Here is a 17,553-nt window from a genome sequence, read left to right as displayed (position 1 = left end):
GAAATATGGGATGCAGGGACAAGTTTTGAACCCTCAGTACTTAAATTGGCAATAAACAATGTTGTAGGTGTGTGTTGCTAAACAAGACGAGTCTAGATACATGCCTAGCTAGACGACAAGAATTAGAGAGGGGTGTATTACACTTGTGATTTGTAACAGCATTGGCAAGATTTAAGGAGGTTATGCCCCTCAAGATTGTAAACAATTTTCTTTCTCTTTCTTTTATTATGCACTTGTTGCTTTAATGAGAACATCAAATGTTGCTTTCAGAGAGCTGCCTGTTCATTGGGATGTTCACATGGAAATCTAGGACTACAATTGCTAGGAATGGGTAGAAAATGCAAGAGCTTTCTAGAGCCCATAGTAGAAAGTTTGAACCCAATGGTAAAAAACATAACTTTTGATAGGTTTTCACGTTAGAATCAAACAATAGGCCCAAAAAACTCAAATGCGTCATGTTATTGATGAGTTGTGTCTCTTTCAAATCACTTGTCGTTGAGCTTCTCATGTTGACAAGAAGAAATCACATTTGAAGTACATTGTTAACCAACATCTTCCTTCCACTTGTACTTGAGCTTCTCATGTTGACACAAAGAGAGCACATTTGAAGTACATTGTAGATCATCATCTCTCCTCACACGTGGACAAAAAGAGATGAAGTTTGAAGTACATGATAAACAAACACCTCTCTTCGAATTTCAAAGCTACCTTAATTGTATTGGTCACTAGGCAATCCCCACCGATTCCTATTGCATTGTTGTTGGAAAAAACTTTGTTTTCTTCTACAACTCATTGAGCCATGAGACCTCGATGGTTTCTAAGCAACCCTTGGCAACCTTTGGCCGATTGACTTAGGATGTAGAGTTTCCTTAAGCAAGCGCCCAAAGGTTTGAGCCTTGTGTCTGTCCAGCCTCTGAGCTGCCTTGATGAGGTTGGAAAGACACTGGAGGTGGACCAATTATCTGGACACAATGTGTTAGGGGTCGAGCGAGAGATGTAAAGTGTGGGATAAGATAGATAGCATGGGTTGAGATGCAATGTGAGTGTTTGAGTGTGTGTGTGCGCATGTGTGTCTGTGCCCTTGCTCACGCAAACGCTTCCATGTGTGTACAGGCGGGCGGACTTGGCACGTCATGCCCAGATCCTTGCCCCCTCAAAGAGCGAGAGCACATTATGTACATGTGTGTGTGTGTGTGTCTTGTTTCTATGTACGCACTGGTCTTGTGCTAACTAAGGCTTTCAGCTATATGGAGGTGAACCGAGAAATCGTGCAGGAATTGCAGAGGTTGCGCCTGCAGAATGCTGAGCTTCACGCAGAAGTCCAATACCTTCGATCATCTTCTTCTCTTTCATCTTCAACTTATTTAACATCATCATCATCATCTTCTTCTTCTTCTGTGTTAGATGCTCACTCCATTCGTCGGTACAGCCGGCAGCTTCTCGTGCCTCAGTTTGGTGTCACAGGTACTTTGATTACACAAAACAGTTCTGTCTTTTTATCTTTGTACGTAAGTAAAAAACACGAGAAAATATGTTTAGTTACATGCCAGTTTATTATCTTTCTATGCTCATAATGAATTGACATATGTAAGAGAAAGTGAAAAAGGTTTGGCTTCATTGCACATGCAAAGTTCCAATTTTCAGGTTGCTTCTTTAGGTAGACCCAGTTCTATTCTTTTTAGCTTGCAAAGTCTGATGGAAATGAAGCAAATGAAAATCATGCTTCGTTTCATATATGTAGTTCAAAATTATATTTTTAAGCTTCGATACAAGTCCATAAGAAGTGGAAAAAAGGTGAATAAACGCAAAATTTGAAATCTTTTTGAAGTCTAGAGTCTACACATGCAAATTTCAATTTCTAGCTTTAATAAGTTGAGAAGGAGTAAAAGAAGTGAAAAAGCATCCAAATTATCAATTCCTTTTTGGAGTCTAGAGTTTTAAAGAAACATGCCGAAAATCTACATCATTACATATCCAAATTCTCAATTTCTAGCTTTCATAAGTCAAGGAGTAAAAGCAGTGAAGGAAGCATGTGAAAAATTGTCCAGCATTGTGAAGAAACAAATATTCACTTCTAAATCAATAAGAAATGCAAAACATGGGAATTTTGCCCCATGCCATATAGAGTTCCCATTCAAAATTAATAAGTCAAGGAACTACAAAACATGGGAAAACCTGCATATTTGTTATAACAAAGGTATACATTTATGGATTTATTGTAATAAAAGATATGTTTACAGATTTCTATGATGTAGAGAATTGCTTTATCTTGATTTAAAAGCATATAAAAACTTAAGAAATTTACACTGTAACAAAGCTGTACATTTGTGGTTACAGATTCAAACATGTAAAGATGAATTATATCAAATGTAATGCTCATGGTATTGCTTGAATTTTCATTTGTGCAGGGCAGCAGAACCTTCTTAAGTCATCTATTTTGGTAGTTGGTGCTGGTGGTCTTGGTTCTCCGGTAGCGCTATATTTGGCAGCTGCTGGCATTGGTAAAAGAATATGTTTTGTTTTTGTACTGTATTTGATATCCATTCAAACTCCATAAATGACGCAATCTTCGAATCGCTGTGCATAGAAAGAAAGTAAGATGTATTCATGCCTTCTAAAGGACAAATGGCATATTAGACAGCATTTTTTAAGAGTATTTACAATCGATATCTCAACATAACAGAACAAATAATAAAGTATTTTGCCGCAACATTTGAAGTTTAAAAACTGATGTTTCCCCTCAAAATATCTGCATGTATGTGCTCATCTTATAAAGTTTTGAATATCTGTATATGTAGGATGTCTGGGTATCATTGATCATGATAAAGTGGAGCTAAACAATTTGCATCGCCAAGTATGTTCTCAGCTTCAGATTCTCAACAATTTCATCAAAACTTTACTTGATAAATGTGTTGTTTATATATATATTCACAGTTAACAATGTTTCATAACTTTATGACTGATTACTAAGTTATAAATCAAGAGGTGAACTGTGAAATTGTGAACAATGGATACATGATATACTATGTTCGCAATGTTCAAATCTGCCGGTTAAATGCACATATTAGATCTGCTATGCCTTCTAAATTACTATTGGAATAGACCTATAGATTTTCTAGTCTCAATTGCACATTTCTTGTTGTGAATCAAACTCACAAATAGATGTTGTCTATAATGAATGAAGAGTAATCTCAGATATGTATTCTTTAAAGAATGCTCTGAATTCTGTGGATTTAAGCTGTGTTATGGTGATGGGTTTAAGCCCCAATTCAACTTACATGTTAATTTTATACAGGTTATCCATTCAGAGTCTTCGGTTGGTAATTCAAAGGTTCAATCTGCAGCAAGAGCTTGTCATGCGTAAGAGAAAACTAACAGGTTCTATGTTTATACATCTGAAGTATTATATAATTTATAAAGGAAGAAATTTACAATGCAGAATCAATTCAAAACTGAAAGTTGTGGAACATGATGCTTTGTTGGATTCATCTAATTCAGTTGACATATTCAAGCTGTATCCTCACTATCATATTTGAATTCTGTAAACAAGGGATCTAAAGACTTGGGGAATGTAAGACTGAGTTGGTTTTCTAAACACTAAAGATATGATGTAATTGTTGATGCCACTGACAATGTGCCTACCCGGTATCTTATAAGTGACACATGTGTTGCTTTAGGTAAGGTATGAGATGAAAGCTAGCCTCTGAAGGAACAATAATATTGAAAACTTTGCAAACAGATTTAGTTCTAATAGATTGTCCAATTTTACAGCCATTGGTATCTGGTGCAGCCCTGGGAATGGATGGTCAGGTATCCAACGGTTCTGGTTTTTAACTAAATATAAACTGTGAAAATGCAAAAAAACATCTGAACCTTATAATAGCTAGGATTTTCTCTCCTTATGGCTAAATTAAGTAATCTAAGGATCATTTTATTGTACTCTATTTCATTTTCCTCTGAATCTATAATAATATTTCAATATACATGGGACAAGTTTTGATCCCCAAGCATTTAGTACTAATAGGCACACCCTAGGTTATTCATACGGAAAACATGAGGATGTTTAATACATGTCTGGATATTTACTATCTGAAGAATATGAGGATGTTAGATGCTGTGTAATGAAATTTATGAATCACCAATAAGAATTCTGCTGTACGGATGCCTAGGCTGTACCATCAGATGACTCTATTTCTGTTATGAGGTAGCATCACAAGAAGTAAACCATCAAAGATTGGAAAAAGAATTGTTATTGTTAGCTGAGGTAGTTTACTAATCATTTAAGGGAAGGAGTAGGGATTTACTAATCTTGAAAGAGAAAGATCTTGTAGAGATTGACTGTGTGAACTGCACATTTCGACCCATACTCAGCCTTGCCTATCACAAAACTTCGAGTATGAGCCAAAAAAGAATGAGGACTAAATTTGATCAACATTATTTCCTTATTTTACCCTATCTTTCATTTAACTAGTAAGCCAGACCCATACAGGTAGTTCCAGTGCCCAGATAGATGCATATACTCAGAAAATCTGTCAGACAAGCAGACTCGCACATCTTACAACCTACACAATCCTCTGTTCTAGGAGAAACTATTTGATTGGCTTCCTAGAAAGAATTATCTTGGTTTATCAAGTTTTCTGCCTTTTCCCCATTGAAGAAACAATAGCTTCCATGACTTGGTAAAACCATCGCCCTAAATACTTCTGCTTTTCAGAAATAAAGAACGAAGTAACCGGAAGAAAACAAATACCAGATTCCATAACTGTATCTTTGTTTGGACTAAAAGTAATAATCTTACCAGCAGGATCAACTAGATGGATACTTTTATTTGCGGTAATGCCATAAAAGAAAAAGAGGCTCTTTGAGAATAAGAGGTTCAATGGATAAAAGAAGTTTGCTAGCAGTGATCTATTTTGCAACTTTGGTATGTTTATACAGTTGACAATCTATAACTACGGTGGAGGTCCATGCTATCGTTGTCTTTTCCCTGTTCCTCCACCACAAGGAGCATGCCAACGATGTTCTGATAGTGGAGTTTTAGGGGTCGGTACGTGTGTGATCAACTCTTGTTTTCCTACATCAAAGGATCTCTGAGTGATGTTTCCATTCCTAATGATGTTATTGTAATGCCAGTTCCTGGTATTGTTGGATGTCTTCAAGCATTGGAGGCTATCAAAATCGCAAGTGGTATTGGCGAGCCTTTGATTAAAAGGATGCTTATTCTAGATGCCTATTCAACAAACATTCGAGTGGTATGGACCTCTTAATATAACTTCTTGTATGTAGATGAACCACATACAAGAAGTCATTCCCCACTTAAATTTTTATTTGTGATCCACAGTGGATCGCAAATAAAGTGCTAAGTGGGGAATGACCTCAACTGTTTTAACTATGTTGTCTGAATATATCTCTAATTTCTCTACCAAACACCATCTTAAATGAGCTATGAATTTCTGCTCATTGTAGAACTTCGATTTTTTTTACCTTGTATATTCAGGCCATATTAGCCTTACCAAGAACTATGATGAATCTGTTGGTGGATTTCATTCTAGGTCAACTTTGGTCATTCTTCTACGGTCAATGTTTGTTCAACTTTACTGTCTACCACGATTGCTTGTGGTTTAGTGGTTGATCAATGCTAACACATATCTACAGTGCATTATCCATTTGTGCCTCTTCTCAAGATAACCTCATGATTGCATACATCTAAAGAAGTAATAGAAGCCTATTATGCTATATAGTGTGAACTGAGGACTATTTTCACTGCTAGGTTACCATAACTTTGCAGATGTATGTAGCCAAAGAACCATATAATAAAATTGAAATTTGCAGAAGGATTATGAAAGCTACTTCAAGGTATTAGAATGAATGTTTCAGGTGAAACTAAGAGCGAGGAATCCAGATTGCAGTGTTTGTGGAGATGCTTCTCACATAAAAAAAGAAGATATCTGTGGCATCAATTATGAAGAATTCACAGGCTCACTTTCTTGCGACAAGGTTGGAATAGTTGTATAGCTGTTTGACAATAACACCATAATACCATTGGTTTTCCTTATTTTTCCAAATGCCCTATATCCCTCAGTTTTGGGAGTTGAGCAACAGCATTTGGATAGCAAATCAAAAACTTTCCACTGGCCATTTTTCCTTTCAATGATTCAATTCTATCGTTTTGTTTACAGGCTCCAAATGCTCTGGCCATACTTCCTAGTATGCACAGGATCAGTGCTAAAGAGTATTCTTCTTACTTGGAGAAAAGCCAACCTCATCTACTGCTTGATGTCAGAGAACCACATCAATATTTGATTAGTGCTCTTCCTCATTCAGTTAATGTGCCATTATCTATTCTGAAAGATAAGTTGCATGAAATTATACCTTCACAAAAGACACCAATTACTGTAGTTTGTAGAAGAGGAAATGACTCACAATTAGCTGTGGAGCTCTTAAGAGAGAACGGTTATATGGATTCTTTTGATATTACAGGAGGTTTAGAGTCATGGACACAAGATGTCGATCCCGAATTTCCAATTTACTAGATATAAACTGAAATTATGTTGATCCTGAATGTCCAAATTACTGGTATTAACTTGAGCATTGTTGATCCTGAATTTCCCAATTTACTTGTAAATTTTATTCTTGATCCTTGAGCATGGAAGTCCCATTTCAGCATATTTAACTAATAATCAATTGAATTATATGAATATTGTTGATATTCCTGGAATGTTGGCCAAAAGGGCAGCCCCCCACTCCGAACTATCTAGCAGTTTTGGATGTGTTTTAAAGTGTATATCAAACCCCTAGCTTATAGGGTTGATTGGAACGACCCACTGAGATATGTATTGGAGTACTTTGCGGTGTTTTCTTGATATCGGGATTCAGATTTCTAGAAACAAGCTGAAAGAGTCAAGCTCATTTTTGCCAGTGGTGGCTTCATTAAGAAACTGGAACTATACAGGTTTGCATTAATAACATCCAATAAATTCTACGAGGATGAGTTGAATTTGGAATTTTCTCCACTGACTATCAATAAATTGAAGGTATGAAGAGTTTGGGGAAGAAACTCATGGTTAGATGATATTGGGAATCCCTGTGCCACTTTGTAGCATAGAGGAAGATTAAAATGAATATCAAAATTGCAGCAATAAAAGTTTCTTTTGGGTAGCTTGCTTTCAAACACTGGAACACGAATTGGAGGAATGGAAAGACACTATTTATACAATGGTGGCAGAGTATGGATATATTTGAACACTGAGGTGGAACAATCACTACTGTCATTTATTTAGATGAATATCAATGAATTGGAGGTATGAAGAGTGAGGAAGAAAACTCATGGTGAGATGATATTGGGGATGCCTGTGCTGCTGTGTAGCAAACAGGAAGATTGAAGTGAATATTAAATTCGCAGTAATAAAAGTTTCTTTTGGCTAGTTTGCTTTCAAACACTGGAACACGCAAATTACAAAAGACAAATTGAAGGCATGGAAGACATTATTTCCCCAATGGTGGTATGGATATGACAGCACTGAGATGGAACAAAAACGACTGTCATTGATTTAGAGTGTAGTATGTTGTTAGTGACTATTGTTTAATTGTAACAGTGGTTTGATAGGTGGCTTGTCTGTATAAAAAGTTGTCCTCGATGAGACTTCCCTGCCTACTAGCTTTATAATTCCTATCCAACGAATCATAGGAAATTTCTAATAATATGGCCTTTGTCACTTCCACTTCAAAAGGAATCCAGGAGGCAGAGTATGAATTCAATCAATCTTTGTTAGTTTAACATAAAATCATGCCATTAATTTAATATGAAATCAAACTAATGAAAGTCATATAAACTCTTACCAGTAAAGCCCTATTGAAATATTGATAAGATTCTCTACATTAATCAAGTACACAGTAATTGAATGCTCAGGTTTGGACGTATGCTACACAAGGGCATTGCACAAAGGAAACTTGTTGCACCAGAATTTAAGCCCAATAGCGTTTTGGAATTCTCCTCACAATATCTACTCAGGTCTAAAATATTGTAATTTGTAATCAATTGAATGAACATGGATATGAAGGAAAGATGTAAGATATGATGATACTTGTATGTCCCATTGAATGGAGTCGATGCATGCTCAAAACAGCAATCGTCATCTAAAACAACCTTTGGAGTTGGATCGTGGTGCAACCAAATCAAGTAATCCATTCTCGAATAAAGCTAAGATGATAATATTTACATGCTCACTCACTTTGCATAAACCTCCTTTCATGAAAAATACATAATACAGGACAATGAACCTCTTCATATTTTGATACCCATTTCAACTTCATAAAATTAAATACAACTCCAAAACTTTATTCTCAATGACTCAAGACAAAATGTTGGTCGGAATTGACAATTTTTTTTCGACCACAGTTTTTTCTTCGGGTCGGGATTGTGAAGAGTCTTTAGCTAAAGGCATTGAATCCAACCAGACACAGAAAACCTACTAACAATATCTGTTTTCTTCATCCATCCATCCATCCATCCATTGTTATTGACTAGCACAAGCCCAAAAGAATCTGGAACTCCATTCACTCACATGCAATTCTGGTACTGGAACTTTTATTCTTTCCTCAAATGCGTGGAGCTGTGCATCCATGAGCAATTAAGACCCAAAAGAGATTTTCTATTATAATCAAATTTCAACATATATTTTCTCAAAGAAAAATTCTTCGAAGAATTCTTACACAACACATTCCTAGTACTTCAGGGTGAATAATTTACTCAATTTTCTAGATATTTTTAAATCCTCAATAAATTCCTAGCAATTTAGTAAGGATATTTTATACTCAAATTTTTATTATGTTTACCAAAGCAAGACTACGGTAGACCCATACCTCCACCCATTGTAGCTTCTGGCAATCTCTCAATCGAATATTGATGTTGTGTAATATACATGATAGGAACACCTGGTATCTGTAAAGCAACAAAAACTTACAGAGATTCCAACACAAATCTATGTGCATGTGTAGCTACTATCAGTGGTATCCCTGACTTGAAAGTAGATACAGCTTTCATCAGAATAAATTTTTTTAATTAATAAGGACTTTTACAAGCCACAGATCTATAATTCATTATTACTAAACATGGTCAGTAACAAAAACCACAAATATAATTATTACAGCACCACAAAGGATTAAGATAAACTATCGGTCACATTGTTGAAATAGAGTTTTGCTTAGAGGAATAACTAGTCCACTGGCTGTCATAGCAAAATCATTATATTGTGCTAAGAAACCAAATAAAATTTTGCAAAGAGTGACTTGTTTCGAGCTTGAATCTTCATACCTTTCTTATACGACGTTTCAGATCTCTGTCACATGTCGCAACAATATAGCATTTATGCTGTTAAATAGAACAGTGAAAGAATGAACACTTGACTGGGTAGCTACTGTCCCAATGAAACCAGAAAAAAATGAGAAATCTATGGCCATACTTGCGTAACTCGTTCAACTATACAGTCATCAGCATAAGTTCCTTTATGACTGCATGGCAATTGTTCAAACCTTGGATCCTTTGCAATCCTGCAATTGTATCCAAAGAACATAAGATCACCATATGTAATACTCTGCACAATATCAGCTATATCACCTAGTATATACACATATTAGTGCAACATTCATATTTAGTACTCAGCACACCATTCCCTGATATATATACTAATAATTTTCCATAGACAACAATTGTCACGTCATACCAGCAAATAATCAAATGAAAGGCATCATAAAATCAATTAGCCTAGACAGAATAAAGAGATGCAACTCAAAACACTTTACAGTATGTTTTAGATTACCTGAGAGCTACCCGGTATTTCTGGCCCAATTTTTCAAGCTCTGCCATGACACAATCAGTGATGCATGGAGTACCTGGACAAAAGCAGAATCAATATTGGTGATCCATACAAGAAAAATGAAATGTTTCCTTTACCCATTGCCTATGGTAGGAATAAATCTGTGAAAGAAAGGAGAACCTGTCAGATGAAAGAAATCTCACATTTTGCATATAGACAATCCATCATTGCTTTCTCCAAGTCCAACTGCAGACAGAAAATGTTGTGAGAACCTCTTCATCAAGAATTGATTCATCAAAAAAACTTTTGTGATTAATGTGAATCAAAAAGATAACGTGTTCAATTTGGACACAAACATACAAATCAAACAGGCAGTAGCAAATATAATCTGACGGGTTATCTAGTTTAAGGGATATAGAAATAGACATTCTCAACAAGGGAAATGGTAGAGAATCAAGGAACTTTCAAAGGTCACTAAACTAAAAAAAGAACCACCAATTTTTGTTAATTTTTTCATTCACTATGACTTAATTTCATATCCAAGAAGCTAGGTTGCTCCGTAAGAAGGCATTATTTGAACCAGCTCATTATTTAGTTGCTGAACATAACAAAGGGAAAAGAATGGAACGATCCAAACTGATACTATCCAATTGGATAATGGAAGAACTTGAATCAGCCCCACGACATCACTCGTTGGAAAGATGAGACATTACAATGCACACTTTTCACGCACATCAAAGGATGGATTTATAATCAGGCCCTCGTAATTGCAGCTCCAGTGGTAGAGATTGAGGATGGATTCATCAGATAGAGATTGAGTAGGAAAATATGCACACATCTCTGGAAGAGAGAACCTGTCAAGCAGTGGAATCTGAAGAATTCTATGTTTACCATTGCACGGTTGTCTATGAAATAAGAGGGAGATACCAATGCCTCTTTAACCTAGGCTTTAGCCCACTATGCAAGGTAATAGAATATGAGGACTAATGGTGCTCAGGATTGTTCTTGCTAGATATCAAGATACATGAGAAGTTGTTGAAGGACAACAATACAACCACACAAGCTCATCAACAAAGAACAATCACAACTTTCTTTAGCGTGGGCAATAACGATTTCTTTTGCATCAAGGTCCCAACCTTCTGAACCCCCATCTCGCCACCCTTGTCATTGAGAGATAGAGGCCATTCTCTTCCAACATCATAGATGTTGCTCTTGCTCCTGAGATCTCTCCATTGTGAATCGACCTATCCGAGAGATTCTTCGAAGACAAAAAATGTACAACCCATCCACCTTGAGAGTGTTACATGAACACATTTAAGTTTATTTACTTATTCATTTAGTACATTTGTTTTGGTTTGTTGTTCTCAATAAATGAGATATCATTTTATAAAATTCATCTCTAATTTGGTCTTATAGGCCATTTTGGCCTCTTAAAAGACCCCTCTCTCTCTCTCTCTTTGATTTGTTATTCTCAATAAATGAGGTATCATCTTATAAAATTCATCTCTAGTTTGTCCTTATAGGACATTTTCGCCTCTTAAAAGACCTGACCCTGTATATGGCATGTCTCCCTCGCTATTTCCTACTCCATTCAGTCTATGATTGACCAACTAGAAGTATACATCAAAGAAGGCTTAGTAGAACATGATGTACAACCAGTGATTTATGCAGTCATTGTCATACTTTTAGCAATTTCTAGGTTGAGACTGTGAAAGCTTTTAGAAGCATAATAGAAGTAATCAACATGGCTAAGACTAAAGTCACAGTGATAATCACTCTGAATTTTGAAATCAGCAGTCACTAATTTACTATGAAGAAAAGACAATTAAAGAGGTTTGAAGATACAACCATCTTCAAATAATACAATTGGAAAAGGTCTCACTGGGACGATGGAGGCAGCTAATAATATGAATTTGGAACCATATGTCAATTGAGAAAAACTCACGAAGATATATAAGAGCAATAGCATTTGACGCGTGCGTGGTGCAAAATCTGCTACATGGAACTGAGGTTGGAGGAGGTAGTAACTCAACAAGATCATGGAATGAAATGGAGAAAATATAAAAGCAATTCCTACATTACTAAGTAGGGTTAACAACCCAGCCCCATACTCCATAATGCTTCTACAAATTGGAATTTCAATAGGATTTTATGCCCTTCAAAGAGTTTACAAGTACATATTGAAAGCAAGAACAATGCCTTGAAATGGCTCATTGATGCCACATGAGAAATAGGATTTTACAATGAAAAGCTACAGAAGTAAATTATTTTCATCCAGCTTGGTTGAAGAAATCTGGAAATTGTTTGCATGGCAAGTTGAAGAATTTGTGGATGTGCCGTATAATCCTAACAAAGATGGATCATTGCTGACACCATCCAATAATCATGCCCTTTGCTCATCTACTCAACCACAAAACTCATGGAATCTCAAAACAGTGAATTTCACTACCTATTGTTATATTCTTATAGCAAGAATGGAGCCATCAATGATGCCATCCAATAGTCATCCCATTCACTCATGTACTCAACCACAGAACCAAAATCTCGTGGAAGATCAGATTAGTGAATTTCAGCCACTTGCTTAGTTTTCTATTACAGCTTTTCATTTTCCTTACGTTCTACCATTTTAAAATCCACCACCTATGCAGCTATGGAGAGTGGTTTTGTAATGATTTCCGGTCCCACATGTCAGCAAGCATTATGAAAGACTCGCAATTGGCCTTGTGTGTTGTTTTAATATATCATCATGTATCTGCCTCTGTAGACACACAGGTTTTATGCCATAATGGAATTGTTTATCTGAAATATTGATTTAAGCATGAAATGCCCCTATAACACACTTAAAACAAAGACAACATGAAAGATACTTACTTTATTTTGAATGGAGAAATTGATGAAATTGGTGTCCACAAGAACTTGGTAAGGAGGACCTAAAGCTGTGTTGTATTTGAAAAACAGCGCTGAAGATACATTCGGTCTGCAGCAAACAATTCCCAAAGAAGTTCTCTGATTTATACACGTATATAGGAGATAAATATTTACATTTATGTGTGTGGATATGTGTATGTATATCTCACATGTTTCTTGGAAGCAAATCTTTCTCCGAATTCTTCTTCTTAGCATTCAAAACCTCTTCTTTGTGACTGAAAAAGAGGGGAAAAAAAACTAGTTAGAAAAACAAACTTGACACCAAATGACGATTTAAAAGTTATATCTTCCTCGAAGAGAAAATTTCCAAGTGTTGAGGAAACATGTTAACAAAAAAACATATTTTATAAGATATATATTTGTTCTCTCAAAAACCATTAGAGAAGCAATGGCTTATGAAAAGAAAAGTTGGAAACGAGAAATAATAAAATACATATTTGACAGTTATGGCTTTCTGAAGAGAGAGCCGACAGAATAACAAGATGGTGATGGTGACGGCAGAGACGGATGATAAAGAAAACGATCATAATGAAGGAGAATAAAGAAGAAGACAATGAGGAGAAATATAAAGAAGAAGCAAGAGGCAAAAAAAGGATGGAAAGAAGCTTACTTTCTGAGAGCTGCAGGAGTAAGCATTCTCTTCATCTGCGCGAATTTCCTGGTCTTTTTCGCCTTCCCCATGATGAGCAGCGACTCTCTCTAAACGGAAAAAAGAAAAACAGAGGAAAACCCGTCACTTTCTTCCCTGCTTTGCTCTGTGGAACGTATAGGGTTTTTTCATGCCTTCCAGAAATCTCATTCATATTCATTCATTCGCCCATCACACCCTCACCTCAGCTTTTCAAAATTACTCAAAATGCCCCTCTTTGTTTAGGTGTTGGGCTCGAGCCCCAACTTTAACACATCTTTCTTAGACCACATATTGTTTCCAAATGTCACTAGATGCCACTCTGGCTCGACAACCTTGCCAAAACTCGTCTTCAACAAACTAAGGTACATCTGGTTCTTTGCTTGGTGGTTTGCATCAAGGTCATAAAAATGAAAGAACTCGTGTTCGACCATTGGCTAGATATCAAACTCAACCTGTCATGGATGTTGAAATCCTTCATATGTCCTAATATACACTCACTTTAATCTCTCTCTCTCTCTCTCTCTCATCTTTTCAATGTGTTTCTCATTTCAAAGAAGCCACTCCATGGCCATTTACCCTTGCTATTACTATTGCACTAGCATATCATGCGGCGTCAGTGGAGGAGTCTCTATGGTATGGTACAATCAAATCATTGATAAATGAGTTTATATCCATGGAGAGTGTTGTTGCATATGTTGTGTCGGCTCGAAGAAAGTTGACTTTTTGTTTTTAAAAGCTCGACTCTCCTATCTGTGAATTCCGTTGTGATCTTATCCATCTCGACGTTATTTCATGCATGGTCATTGAGGATACATCCTTTAAAAGAGAGACGCATAGGTATCGAGGATACATCCTTTGCCTTAAAAAGTATGGTTACCATATCATGCATGGTCATTGTATATACATGTAGTCTTCTCGATGATTCATCAACATTATATGTGAATCTTTTTAGGTTGACACACTAGGTTCAGAAGTTGTCCATGCATTTGCCATCTTTCCCTTCATGCACGAGATTTAATGTTGGGAGGGTATGGATCCCATTTCTCTAAGATTGGGTAATGTTTGACACACATGTCTATGGACGCTTGTTAACATAAATTAATGCACTTTTATGAAATAGTTTCATTTAATTACATTGTATTTAAAGTTATTATTATCAAGTATAAACAAAGCCCTAGTTTCTTTTTACCTTGATCTCATAAACTAGGCACGTAGATGTCAAGATCGGCCAACATCCACTAGCTTGGACCCATACATTCCTCATGGGTTTTATTGCAACCATGAGCGATAGTGGCAACACTTCAATGAAAAGTACGAGAAGCTAGATAGTGTTTGTAATGGTGCAATGTTTTACAAGCGATTAGATGACCTTGTTTGATTATGTATATGTGAAACCAAACACACTAGAAGCAGTGGGGAAATCGGAATATGTTATTCGAATTTATAATGCCATGCATCCTTTGAATACGATGTAGTTGAGAATTGCCACTTGAGTTTATCATAGGGTGGCAACAATCACCACGTTCGAAGAAATAATGATTTTCCTTTGACCTTAGACATTCATGCAAACTAAAGATTAAGTGTTTATTTTACAAATTTATAAGCCAAAGTTCTATTTTTTTTTTGTTAAGAATCGATATCTAGAAATATTTCTTAATTATAAACTAAGTAACTTTAATTATGAGCTTTCAACTATAGAACATAATATTCGAATTCTTCTGCTCAAACATTTGTTTTCATACGTTTGCAAATGGTCCAATGGATGCTTATACTTATGTTTTTTTTTACGTTATTTATTTATTTTCTCACTTTTTTACCTTATCGTAGATAATGAATACAAAAGTATGGTATTTACCATACTTTGAGGGTGTTTACTATACTCGAATGATCGAAACATAGTCAAATGTGAATGCACGTATGGTATGTATGGTTCATACTATGCTTTCAACAGTACACCCTCTCACAACCATTGTAAAATTTGGATATAAGATATAACTATAAAGGCAACATACAGATATCATTCCTCCAAAACTAACCCTTATGACTATGTTGTTCACAAATATATTCATTGCACTCAAATATACATCACTCAAATATACATCATGTGTCGACAATAAAAGCATATGAAATAATGTCTTTAGGAAACTTTGTTAATCAAGTGTCTTCACAACATGGACGTGTCATCCGTGATGAATATGTTTTGCAACGAAACACCATATCCCATATCATCATAATGGATATTATCTTAACATTTATCTGAATGGAGTTGGAGGGTACTCAAGAATACCATTATTACAACCCTTTGCGAGTCCAATGATTGCACTTCAAACTAATTATTCTAAGGTTGCTTGCCTTGTGCAAGAGTATTCTAGAACTACAAGATGCATCCACGATGGAGTGAGCAACATTCTCAATTTCTTTGTATGGGAAGAACATGGAGATGTGAGACACTCAAAACACGCATTTTCACAGTCCATTAGGTTCAATTTAAAGATCATGGCTACTATCCCGAAGGGGAAAGCTTGTCATTTTTCTTTGAATTGCACAAGGATGATGATTATATGTGTTTGAAATGTTTATGTCATTACTTCCTCATAGATGTCTAACGTGTTTGTTTATGCAAGTGTTGATAATAACATTGCAATTTGTTATTCTTTGCATCCTCTTCCATTTGGTTGCGATTCATCACAAGTGTTCACCTTATCTAGAAAGATTGGTTGCACAATATTCATTGTAATGTTGGATTATCTTGTATCTTGCCTTTGGCTACTTTATCTTAATACTAATGGAGGATCATTTTTATGGAAAAAAAAATGTGTCCACCTTAAGGAGTAATCCAATATTCATCACAAGGGTATCATTAATGGATAATTCGATTAGTGAGTCCATATTCCATCTCTCATACAACTAGTGTTTGCGTGCCTAGCTAGAAGAGAGAATTTTTCTCTTTTTTCTACATCTATCGCATGCATTCCATGTTTGGATTAGTATAAGGTGTCTTCATATGTCCTTCACTTTGGGCAAATAAGTGTGGATTGTTATAAACCCCTTTGTTTGGGTGGGGTCACTTTCTTGATGTCTTTCCATCAATACAAGTATGATTTTTCCTCAAAGCACAACAAGAGCGACAATATCAATGCATTGAAGTATTTGAGCATTGTCATTCATCCTTTAACATATTGAGATTGCATACAGGGATAAGGTAGCTTGAGCAAACAACATTCAACCAATGTGTACCCCAAATATGGTTCATGGGAACATATACATCATTATCACATTCTCAATGGCATGCCATGTAGATGAGTGTTATTCTTCTCCAAAGTTTAACAAAACTTGCATTGTTAATGCACTACAAGTTTTTTATCTTTGTTTACCAACTATGACCATTTTGAGATTGCATCTATATTTGAAGATAAAGCATCTCAATCAAATGACAATCAATTGGCATGTACCCCAATTATGATTTATAGGGACGTGTAGTATTTCAAAGGGTTTGAGAGAGCTCAAGGTTTTTGTCTTAACTTCTATATATTTTGTTTTTCCAAAAATTGAGAGAGACGGAATCAGAGATGGGGGGAGAAAGATATAGACATATACCTTTTGACATCCATAATTGTCTATATATTGTGATCTATGGACTGAGATAGAGTATTTCGATGAAAATCCTTAACACTAGTAAAATGTAAAAACTTTTTAACTAACAACTTTAGAGAGAAAACTTTTTGCATTTATAAAAAATGAATTATTGTGTGAGAACAATAAAGGATATAGTTAAATTAGCAAGGTTATCCGATGGTTCAAATAAAAACGTCATAAGGCATAAATTAACTCATCACAATTCAAACATTCAAGCCCATAGTTAATAAAGTTATGTCACATTGTTAGGTAATGAATGTTTATAGCCACGACACTAGAAAAAAAATGTGACCAAAGGAAAATATTATAATCAAATTGCAAGATTCATTATATCAAATAGAAAATTTGCACTTATTCATGCAAAATGAGGTGCATGAATATTATTATCAAGATGCAACTTTAGGATTGGAGCAAGTGGAGGAGGTCATGCAGGTGAAGGTGATGCGGCGTCAGAGGTTGTTGTGGGTGGTGGAGACGATGTGGGGTCAGAGGTGGTTGTGGGTGGAGGAGGTGATGGAGGGTCAGAAGTTGAAGTGGATGGTG

General features: G+C 35.8%; 2 protein-coding genes across 2 annotated transcripts; one reads left to right on the top strand and one right to left on the bottom strand.

Annotated features, from left to right (window-relative positions):
* The first annotated feature begins 1,208 nt into the window (after window positions 1-1,208).
* On the top strand, window positions 1,209-6,635 carry CNX5 (co-factor for nitrate, reductase and xanthine dehydrogenase 5). The gene is made up of 11 exons (XM_087319926.1): window positions 1,209-1,464; window positions 2,409-2,501; window positions 2,799-2,854; window positions 3,296-3,360; window positions 3,440-3,514; window positions 3,604-3,682; window positions 3,772-3,810; window positions 4,939-5,047; window positions 5,134-5,252; window positions 5,878-5,997; window positions 6,180-6,635. The coding sequence occupies exons 1-11, from the start codon at window positions 1,248-1,250 to the stop codon at window positions 6,531-6,533; spliced, it is 1,326 nt and encodes a 441-aa protein (XP_087176052.1). The 5' UTR covers window positions 1,209-1,247; the 3' UTR covers window positions 6,534-6,635.
* A 1,540-nt stretch (window positions 6,636-8,175) lies between these two features.
* LOC147863601 (PIN domain-like family protein) lies at window positions 8,176-13,515 on the bottom strand. Its single transcript, XM_087320590.1, has 9 exons — window positions 13,354-13,515; window positions 12,893-12,958; window positions 12,687-12,792; window positions 10,019-10,061; window positions 9,819-9,891; window positions 9,462-9,549; window positions 9,314-9,370; window positions 8,863-8,941; window positions 8,176-8,612 (listed from the first exon to the last, which is right to left on the bottom strand). The coding sequence occupies exons 1-9, from the start codon at window positions 13,422-13,424 to the stop codon at window positions 8,599-8,601; spliced, it is 597 nt and encodes a 198-aa protein (XP_087176716.1). The 5' UTR covers window positions 13,425-13,515; the 3' UTR covers window positions 8,176-8,598.
* Window positions 13,516-17,553: the final 4,038 nt, after the last annotated feature.

The sequence above is a fragment of the Azolla caroliniana genome, unplaced genomic scaffold (assembly GCF_043228905.1).
Source record: "Azolla caroliniana isolate FFs.n. ecotype wild unplaced genomic scaffold, voAzoCaro1.0.p SCAF_5, whole genome shotgun sequence".
NCBI classification, from domain to species: Eukaryota; Viridiplantae; Streptophyta; class Polypodiopsida; order Salviniales; family Salviniaceae; genus Azolla; species Azolla caroliniana.
This window is presented reverse-complemented; position numbering and strand designations above follow the sequence as displayed.